General features: G+C 44.8%; 1 protein-coding gene across 2 annotated transcripts in view; it reads left to right on the forward strand.

The window, feature by feature from the left end:
• Positions 1-10,773, forward strand: part of Angpt1 (angiopoietin 1) — a 178,383-nt gene that overhangs the window by 137,152 nt on the left and 30,458 nt on the right. For both annotated transcript variants that reach the window (XM_010615722.3, XM_010615721.3), the window contains exons 5-6: positions 1,042-1,169; positions 8,567-8,668. In XM_010615722.3, coding sequence (XP_010614024.1) covers positions 1,042-1,169; positions 8,567-8,668 — 230 coding nt within the window. The remainder of the gene's footprint in view (positions 1-1,041; positions 1,170-8,566; positions 8,669-10,773) is intronic.

The raw sequence follows: 10,773 nt of genomic DNA on the forward strand, positions 1-10,773 counted from the left end.
ATATGTGTATATATATATATATATATATATATATATTTATTAGAAAATCCTAAATCCAAATGTTTTATAAATGGCACATATATCTCAATCTAAGACTATTAAATGAGTTATTTTCTTTCATTAATAAGAACTTACTAATGGATAAAACTGAAGAAGAAATAAGGCTCCAAATAAAGACAAGCTCTAATAAAATCTCCTGCCCTCATTTGGCTTCTAGCTTTAAGGAGATTCTTCCCCCTTTATAATTTGATTTCAAAACCATACTCATCTGTCTGTGCTTTTATTTGTGTATCGTCTGTGATGATTTGACTTCAGGGCACTGGACAAAGTGCAGTTTCCTTTCTAGGTAGTTAAAATGGGTCATAAACTCTTCTACTTTCCAAATCTAACTGAGAGTTATTTTAGGAAAAATTCAAGGTGCTCTTGAATCTAAAAGCAATGGAGAACAGCAGTACCCACTTTCAATGTTTAAATGCTATACCACATTTCTGTTTGAATTTTTGTTCTCCAAAAGTGTTTTGAGTGCTCACTTCAGCAGCACATGCACAAAAGTGTTTTGATGTTTTTTGAAAGCTGCCAAGGCTGGGGTGCAGCTTGGTGGTAGGACATTCAGTGTGTCTGGGGCCCTGGGTTTGAGCCAAAGCGCTGCAAAAGATGAACAAATAAATAAAACTATATTCCCTATGGAATATAGGTAAGACAGTTTTGGAAATTTACAGAAAACACTGACATAAATTTTAGGTATTATGTGACCCAATCCTGTGTTCCTCGAATTGATGTATTGCAAAAGATACGTAGAAAAACAAAAAATAAGAAATTAAGTAAAATGTCAGTGTTCACTGCTTTACAGTTTTCTTCAGTTTTTAAATTGTATGTCACCTTAATTGTAGTACTGTCTGTCTATTTAACTTTTCAGTAAATGTGTAAATGACATTTGTGTGTAGCAGAGAAATACATGCTTAGCTGTACTTGGAGTCCATGGATGCTAATGGTATTGATATTCTCATTTATATCTTGCAATCTTTTTTTTTTTTTTTGCAGTTTTGCTAAAGGGAGGAAAAAGAGAGGAAGAGAAACCATTTAGAGACTGTGCAGATGTATATCAAGCTGGTTTTAATAAAAGTGGAATCTACACTATTTATATTAATAATATGCCAGAACCCAAAAAGGTAAAACCAGAGTGTTTGTTTATGAGATGTAAAGCAGATGCTAGTTGGATTGCTGGGTGATCAGATTGATTTGTGAGCTTGTTAAAGCAGATGTATGTGTGTCTTCTCCTGAGTTATCTCCCCGCCATGACGCCGACTCCCGGGTCTGGGTTTAGACCCTGTTTGCAGACCTCCTCCAACCCCTGCACCTCCCATCCCGTATTCACCTTATCTGGCCTTTCTTCTCTGCTCCTCTGGGTGCCATATTGCTCTGAGGTGTGTGTGCCCTGCAAGACTGCACGTGGAGGATGCCTCCGCCAGGTGTGTGGGAAGAGTTTGGGGCCTTCACAGCACTGACCCTCTGCGTACTGCCGTCATTTACAGACTGCAGCTCCTCCTAAAGTCGGGAGGGCACACCTTCTCTCAGCTCGCCATCTTGAAGGGTTTGTTTGTCACTTCTACATGAAAGACTGGGTTGGAGGAGAAGCTTCCAGGAGTCCCACAGGCCCCTGAGCCAGCTTGGCGGATGCCGGCTTCCTGCTATAATGTGCTACCACAGCACAGGCCCTTCCTGCCGTGCATCCACTGTGCACCATCAGTGGGTGGCACTCACTGTCCAGGGACTTGGGTGTGAAGCCATCAGCTCCCAGGCGGTGTGCAGATTGACCTTCACACCCACAGTTATAAACCCCAGTCGCTCCAGAGGTGCAGACCCTCAAAGCCAGGACCGGGGGAGCTGTGAGGTGAGTCCTAGGGGAGGCTGGGACCGAGACAAGCACCCTGCTCTTCAAGGCGGATGTTGAACAGATGCCCAGTCTGAGGCACACTGCCCTCATGGGGCAGCATTCATCTGACATCCCCAGTCCCCTGCTCCTGGTGACGTCCCCTGAGGCCTGCACTGCTGTGTGACTCTCTGGCCCAGAGCTGAGGAGGCAGGAACATGCTCACATGGTCTCCTTGCATGTGTGCACGGTGCATGGCCTGCTGGCCTCTTCCACACTCCTGTATGCTCCACAGTAGATCTGACACCTTTCTTAGGCCAGGATGAAACCTTGCAGATGCTTTTCCGGGCATCCCAAAACTGCCCCACAGGGACCCTGGATGCCAGTCCAGGCTCTCAAACGCAATCTCCCTACCGGGGTCCTCTCCTGACTTCAGGATCTCCAGTCCTTAGACTAGGGATCACAGGCAGATCCTCATTTTCTCTCTTTTCTGGACAAAATGTTCTTCTCAAGAGGCCGTCATTGTTGTCCTGCAGCCGGGCAAGGGACAGGGTGGGCATGGCGGGAAAGACGCAGAAGTGTGTGTAATGCGCTCGCAGTTGCCCAGGAAATAAGTTTGGTTGGAGCTAATTTTGGTTTTGGATTCCGAGCCCAGTTTCCTTCCTCATGGGCTCCATGACGTAAAACTAAACACAAGATCCCACAGCAGCTGCGGAGATACCCCGGAAGTCTGGAAACGGGAGCTCAGGCTGCGGCAGTCTTTCGGATGTCCTGAAATCATGTGCACACTTAAATTTACACACGCGTGCACACGCACTCTACCACAGCACATAAAGAGCGCGAGAAAGCTTCCTGGAGGAGGAGGGAAAGGAGCAGAAGTAAATCAGACCTAGCTCCACTGTGCTGCCGTCCCGGCCCCAGGAGAGCCCGTGTTGGGTGTCGGCCTCACTGTAACTCTGACTCAGCCCTGGAAATGAAGTCAGTCCTACAGATCCCACGGTATACTCCGATACAAGATGCAGTACTTCAAGAGGTGCTCAGACTGATGATCTTCAAATTGTAGACATTTTACCCCATCACCAGGTGGACCTTGGGGACAGACGGCAGCGTGAGTGAAGTGCAGCTCATTACACGCACTTGGAGGCCCAGGCGTGTCCTCGGATGGAAGCACAGCTCGACCCCATGGAACATGTGTGGGACGAGAGGGCTTGGGCTGTGCAGAGACGCCGTCCCTGGTGGGTGGAAGAGCACTGCTTTTTCCAGCTGCCCAGGAAGCCTTTCTGTATCTACCCAGGAGTTGGGTCTGTAGGGCTCATCTTGTTCATGAGTTCATGGCTGGCACTGGGTTTTTTTCATCAAGACAGAATGATGCAAACCTACACTTCTACACAGTGATGGATTGTGCATAAGATGGAGCTTCAGAGTTGCTCTTGAATAAATAAAGCCTAAAATATTAAATCCACGATACCGACTGTCTCCTGGAGAAGCTGTTCAGAAAAGGGCATTTCTGAGGAAAGAAGTCCCCACAGCCTGGTCTAGATGGTCCCCAGGCTGAGTTTTACCCGGGAAAACCAAAATGTGGGGTGAAGGGTGCCGAGCTGAGGGGAGAGATACAGAGGATCCTCCAGACTTTAGGTTCCTGCTGCTTTATTCTGCCCCTTTTGTGGTCACAGAGTCTCTCACAAGAAGCAACACTGCTCTGTTACCCAGACCGGCCTGCTATACGCGTTTTAGATGAGACGTTTGTTTTGCAGCTCTTGTTGTCATTAGATACTGCTGTTCCGAGCATGATTCCTGTATGTCCCCCACTCGATGGCTCTCTGGACAGCCCTGGAGAGGTGCCCACCTTGTCCCCACTGGAGAGAAAGCACACGCCCACCTGTGCTGGCCCAGACACTGCACGCTGGCTTGGAATAAGGTCTGGCTCACGATTCCCATTCCTGGTGAGGAAAGTTCAGTGCCTGTGGGTCTGTAGACAGATGATGAAGCCAGCAACAGAAGCAAGACCCTCTGATTAGAAAAGTGAGTTAGTATGCTTGGGATAGTCCACCAGGCTCCCACCCACAATTCCACTGCTGCTCCCATCCAGACGTAAACCACGGACATTCTCTCAAATTTATATAGAAAGTGCTGCAAACAGACATTTTTAAGGCCTCTACTCTTTCATGATGACCAGGCATCACAGATTTTTTTAAAAGGCCCTTAAGAAGGCACCCTTAGGAAAGTCGAGTAAAGCCTTGTCCACTGTAACCCTTTCAGAAGTTCCAGAGGGGAGGAGACTGAACACAGGCCTCACAACAGCACAAGTGTGTGTGGGTGACATGGACAGGTTAGTGCATTCGGGCTGTGTGGGACAATGGCAGTAGCCATCAGCAGAAGTCATTCCTCTTCTGGGCAGTGCAAGACTTGCATGTGTGAATGAATTGTTACACAGTTATTGTTTCAGTGGATGTTGTTCCGTGACCAAAAAAGAAATGGTTGTAAAAGGTTAAAAAGTGTAGTCTCCAAATGTTATGTGGAGGCCAGGGGTGGTTTTCTAGGACGATTTAATTTTTCAAGCAGATAGAAAATGAGAATTCCATCTTGTACATCTTCCTTTTTGCTTTCTTGGTATTCGTGGCTTGTGGTTATTTTCTTTCTGAATTCCCATGGATGGATTGTAGTAGGAAACAGGATTTTTTCCCTTTCATTTCGTAAGTTTCTAAAACCAAATGCCCTATAGCCAGCTCACTTTCATCCAAGAAAATAGACCATTAAATCATAACTCTTACTGTAAAATATTAAAAATTTGTTTCTGAACTCATGATTCCCCTAATTCTTGGAAAAGGTCTGTAGCAAATGTGTTGAGCTCTTTTCATTTGAGGTTATGGAAGAGTAATTAACATCTGTAAGGCTAATCATTCCAACTTGTATGGACCATAAAAGCATAAAAACTATGTGAATCAAATTTCCCCTTTTTGTTTGGGGTTAAGCCTTTATATTATGTTAAAAGGTGTTTAATGCTAGAGAGCTTTGACCTTGCCTGGGACTGGAGCCAATTCTGTCCTTTCTTGGAGGGAATTAAGCTCAAGTCACATGAAGGACTCAAGCTCCAGGCTGCCTCATCTCCAGGACAGCAGGGCCGCAGAGCACGGGCCGCCTGGGCTGCAGGCCCTGAGGAAACCAGGCATCCAGTTCCTGGAACTTCCTTCATGGAGAGATGCCATTTAGCCTGCCCACTGAATAGCAGTTGTTTTTGCAAAAGTGAATCTAACTTCTTACATGGATACCTAGCAAAAAGTAGAGTGATCAAAGATTAGGGATGCCAATGTTATTAAGTAGAATTCTTACCATAATCATAAGGAAAGTCTGTTGAACTGCTGGCTGTTTTTTGTTTTATATATTCCATATTATTATAATAAATTATAAATAATGTGCATCATTGCGATATTATAGCCAATAACCAAAATATAATAAATTAAATATAATGCATTAAATATTGGTTCATATTAAAGAATATTAAATTAGGACAATACATAAATGTACCGTACAGTAGCTAATGCATAATATAAATATGTGTTTTCTTCTCTGTGGGACATATCTGAGAGCGAGGCAGTGACAAAGCCCACTTCAACCACAAGGCCCGCTGTAAGCCCAACGCTAAGCTCAAACCTCTATGTGCAATGCCTCCTCTGAGCCCACCTGACCCTGGCCAAGCAGAGCACGCAGAGGGAGAGGTTGAACCAGGGCCACCCAGTCCCGAGCCTCATCCCAACTGAGTCCCTCCAGTTCCCTTGCACCACCGTCCCCTGGTGGCAGCCATCACCCTGCTGCTGTTGAGGTTTTGTAGAGTTAGGAGGCAGAAGTCAAAGCCCTGCAACTGTCTCTGCCTGGCAGTTGCTACCTCCACAGAGCTACGCTCTCTTTGGTCTTCATCTGAGCTGCAAGACCAGCCCGCCTTCCCTCTATGAGTCACTCTGCGAGTCACTCGGTGCCTGTTACACAGCAAGCTGTCTTTCTTTAAAATGTTTGATTTTCAGAGTGCACAGAATTTCAATAATGAGTATCAGTCATTAATAACCATACAGCATAGTTTTCTCCACGTGGTCTATATTTGTAAGTGGTGATTCTTACTCTGAGTATGAAGTAGACTTCATAATTTGTAAACACAGTTTGACAAACTGTCCAGTAGGAAGTGCAGATCTCTAAGAAGGAAGTCAGGAAGGAAGGGAGGGGAGGGGGCTTCGGACTAAGCCCTGAAGGTAAGGTAAACTTTACCTGAGGAATTAGTGGTGCCAGTTCCCCCATTAGTGTGCTTCCTTGACATCTCGCTTCCCTTTACTTTCATTTAAATTTCTCTGGGAAATGCAGACTTGGCCTCTTCTCTCGAGTTACCATCATGCCTGTCTGCACTGTGCTATGATCTTATCGTCAAAGGAGACTTGCACTCTCTCTGGCCAAAATCGCCTCCTTCATTTCAGATGTAGATGCAGGTTTTCATCATCTTTTATTTTTCTCGACTTCTCTCAAACCCTTGAACAACTTTGTCACCACCACAGCTCCACGCCCAGCCACAGCTTTTTTGCATTGCATTAGTCACATTTTCTTACTTTACCATATCGCATCTTTATTTATTAACCAGTTAACTCCGTGCCCACAAGAGGCTAAGCACTGTCCCAAGGCCCTGGAGAGAGCAGCAGTGATACCAGGAACCGCATGTCAGTGACTACTTGTTTGCCTTCCTTCAGCTGTCCTGGAGTCCGTGCTGCACTCTGCTCCCCACTGCACTCCACAGCTCCAGACCCTGCTCTTCTACTTCTTTAGATAAGCACCGTCTGTGTGTGACCAACTGCATCTTCCAAGCAGATTTCTCCCCAGAATTTCAAGTTAGCTAAACATAGCTTTCAAACCCTAAACCCAGTCTAAATCCTGGATCCAGTGTTAATTGTTAAGTATGACCATCTGTAAGCTACCCAAAAAACTCTAAACCTCAGTTTTTTCATCTTTAAAATGGAAGTAACATGCCTTCTTTAGAAAGCTGTAAGATTAAGTTAGGAAATGCATATAAAGAGTTTGGCCCTGGACGTGCATTCCGTCGGCTCCAAAGGTTCTTCTCGTACTCCTTCCTCTCTCACCCATGCTGGCTCTGCCTGTCTCCAGTAGGTCAGCTCTGACCACTCGATAAGCTCTCTTTCTAAACCTCTCACTTCAGCCTCTCTCTTTGTTGTTCCTCAGGCCACTAGAGTTGAAAATTATGAACTCTGATGTCCCCTTCGTCCTATGCATCCCATGAAGAGTTATCATCAAAACCTGAGGTGCTTTGAGGACACGACCCATTTTTTCATTCATCATAATATCCTCTGTTGTGAAACAGACTCAGTGCCCAAGAATGCTTATTGAAGAAAAGAGTAACTGAGGGAATAAATAGAATAAAACAGGACGAAAGCCTAGCTCGGGTCACGTTGAGGACAAAGAGCAGAGAGAGAGAGAGAAAGGATTACAGAGGGAGGCATGGGAAAGGGAGAACTTAGCATTTACAGTCTTGGGGCTGTCAGACCCTGAGCCTGGAGGTCAGGAGGGTGCTGTCGGACGGAGGGAAACCCTCGGAGAGCAGGTATCCTGTCCCTGTGGACACACACGGGTCTCAGCTCCTCTCACTCAGGAACTCATCCTCTGAATGCAGTCGCCGTGGCTCTCCACATGGCTCTCCCGCCTCTGGCTGTTGGGCTTCCAATGCAAGGCCTCAGGGAGATGCTGAGGCCCCCTTAAACCAGAGCTGAGAGCTGTGCTCTGCTGCCTGCTGGCTGTGGTGCATCCTCTGCACACCCTCAGCCCTCTTTGCAGCTTCCTGTCCAGCTGTGGGAGTGGAGCCCCACGGCCTGGCCCCGGAGTGGCCCACGCCCAGTCCATTCTTCTTCAGCCACTGCGGTTGCGCTCCAGGGGTGCCCCTTACCGAGCAGCTTCCCGTGGGCACAGGGAATCCCCAAGTTTTAAATAAATACCGTTGTGTTTAGAATTGAAGCAAGTGTTAAGTCTTTGAAAGATATCTATAACTTTTGCACATGGGAAAGAAATGCTTCTCTTGCAATCAGAAGGACTACAGTATGGCATGTTCTCCTCTTACTGTTCATGACTAGAAGTTAAGCAAAATGTGTTCTCCATATGCCAAAGACCCACTCTTCCCTCTAATGTAACACTGAGCAATCAAGAATAATTATTACACTATTAAGTATATAGTTGTTATGCAATAAAATAAGAAATAGTAAAATTTGTATAATTTTAAAAATTATTTTCCCAAACCACTATTCTTATGATATTGCCATTTTAATAGAAGATTTTAAAATGTCACGTCTTATGTTTTGGTCATAAAATGCTGTGTAACTTTGGAAAATTTAGTTATTTTAAAATTTAAACTGTTTCCATTTAAAATGAGGATTTTTAAAATAGCTTTATAGTGTAAGACTGAGATTATTAATTTTTAGCTGATCTAAAATTTTAAAAGTAATTAACACATTATTGATGCACTGTATTCAGAAGTAACTCAGATATGAATTATGGGAAGAAATCACCAGTAACAATCTGCTAACAGTTTCCAGTGCACTTACATTTTTTTCTTCTCATGGGCCTACTCAAACTGTTTCTGTTTTGAAACATATCAGGCACATGTTTCTTTAAAAGAAGTATAGTTTTCACTTTACTCTGTTTTCCCTTTGTCAGGTATTTTGCAATATGGATGTGAATGGGGGAGGCTGGACTGTAATTCAGCATCGTGAAGATGGGAGTCTAGATTTCCAAAGAGGCTGGAAGGAGTATAAAATGGTAAGATGGAAGAGTTTACAGTGGTTTTTGATGTTTTATCTCAAGGTTATCTTCACTTTAGATGATAAATTTTGCATTTTTAGATGCATTTGAGTTATTTGAAGAATAAAATGGTGCTTACATTAAGGACATTATTTTCATTAGACATAAAACACTCATAAATCATATTCAGAAAATGATTTCCATGTGTGCATCAGGAAGAAAAACGTATCACTAAGTACTTGATGAACCATTGTTGTTGTCTGGGTTTGCACCCTGGTGGAGTTGCGGGGGAGCGGGACATAGACCCTGACAGGCCTTGTGTGGGCTGCAGGTTACCACAGGTCTGCAGGAACTGTGGCCCCTCCCACATGTGAGGACACGTGGAAAGCAGATCCTGCCACAGGACCTTCTCACATGCTGCATGGGCTCCTCCACGTGGGGGACTCCACTATCAGCCTGCTGTGGCACCCCCCAAGCACAGGAGAGAAGCCCCCAGGCCATCTCAGTCCCATTAGACACAGAAAGGGCACCATGATGTTTCTGCTGCTGGTAAAAGTCAATCTAAAGTCCACTGCAGGGTCAAAGAGGGAGGAGTGCCAAGGGTGACCGCCGCGAGACAGGGCCACCGAGCTCTCGGAAATGACACAGACGCCTCACAGGTGTCTTCCAGCATTCGCCATGTGATGCTCCTCACTGAAGTTCTTACCTAGTTTTCATATCAAACCTGTTGACTAACACCCTACTTCAAGAGAAGAAGAGATTAGGGAGATCAGCTTCTTCAAAATGAAACAGCACATGATTGAATTCACCTGTAACCCAACCAGAACCTCGCATCAATGCCTGTGCTGTTACCCACTGCACTTGTTGGGGGGCAGGGGGACATAGAGGTGGGCAGAGTCTCATTTATGGGCTGATTATTGCTCCTTTCATCTGACACTACCAGATAATTCCCATTACAAGTTTTTGATGAACCCCTCTCCAAACAATAAAAGGAGAATAAATAGTAAAGAAGCGCTAGCCCCAGGTCTTCCTTGACCTCCTCACAGACAGGTACGTACTGTGGCTGGTGATGTTGCAGTTCACACAGAGCTGACAAAGAGTTTTAATTAAATCCAAGGAGGCCTCCAGTGTTGCACTGTCTGCACCATGTTTACGAGGTACCAGGTCAAGCACTCTGAATGAAGATTGATAGTTTGGAATTATGCAGAGTTGGAGTCTTGAAGTCTGTGATGAACCACAAACTCAAGACAGAAGAGTAGGCTGAAGCCAACAAGATGGAATTCCACAGAGAAAATGTAAAATCTTAGCTCAAAAATATAAAATATTAACTATAAGAATACAGGGTAAAGGTGATAAAGTGGCTGAAGAACTCAGTATTTTGAAAAATGGGGAGATTGAGAGTCTTTTTTTTTTTTTTTTTGGTAACAAGGATCAAACTCAGGACCTTGTGCTTGTGAAGCAGGCAGCAGGACTACTGAGCTAAATCCCCAGCCCAAAATGGGAGATTAATTTGGCTTTGAGTTCATTTTGTGTTATTGGCCAGTAAAAAACAAAGACTGATGTACTTAATCTATATTCATAGCAGGTTTTAGTTCATAATAATCAAGACTCTTTGGTATCTACCACGATCTGATTCCATTGAAGTATGCTTTCCATTTTGAAGGTTTCAAAAAGTGATCTCTTCTAGAAGTTACCAGGAGGGTGTAGGACTCTGGATATCATGTTTGAGACTATGAACAGTTAGGGCTGTTTAACCTGGAGAAAAAAGGAATGAGATCTACGCTTACCTGGTAGTGATTTTAATGAATGTGCAGAAGAGCTCAGCACTGGATTCTGCTGCTCACAATGAGGGCCCATGCCCGGCACCATCAGTGCCTCTGACACCTCACGGAAACACCTGGTCTCCCCGAAGTCAGCCTATCACGCTTCAGTCAGACTTGAAGAGCTTGTCCCCGTGTCAGTTCTTCAGGGTCAGAGAGTGAGATAGCCCCAGATTTCTCAAGCAGTCTGGTGAAAATGATGACAATGGATTTTTTAAGTATGCTACAGCTTGGTTAGCCTTCAGCAACACACACAGTAAAAGTGAGCTGTTTCCTCCATAGCTCTTCTTTCCCTTAAAGACA

The sequence above is a fragment of the Fukomys damarensis genome, unplaced genomic scaffold (assembly GCF_012274545.1).
Source record: "Fukomys damarensis isolate Sample0158 unplaced genomic scaffold, DMR_v1.0_HiC HiC_scaffold_5, whole genome shotgun sequence".
Classification (NCBI taxonomy): domain Eukaryota; kingdom Metazoa; phylum Chordata; class Mammalia; order Rodentia; family Bathyergidae; genus Fukomys; species Fukomys damarensis.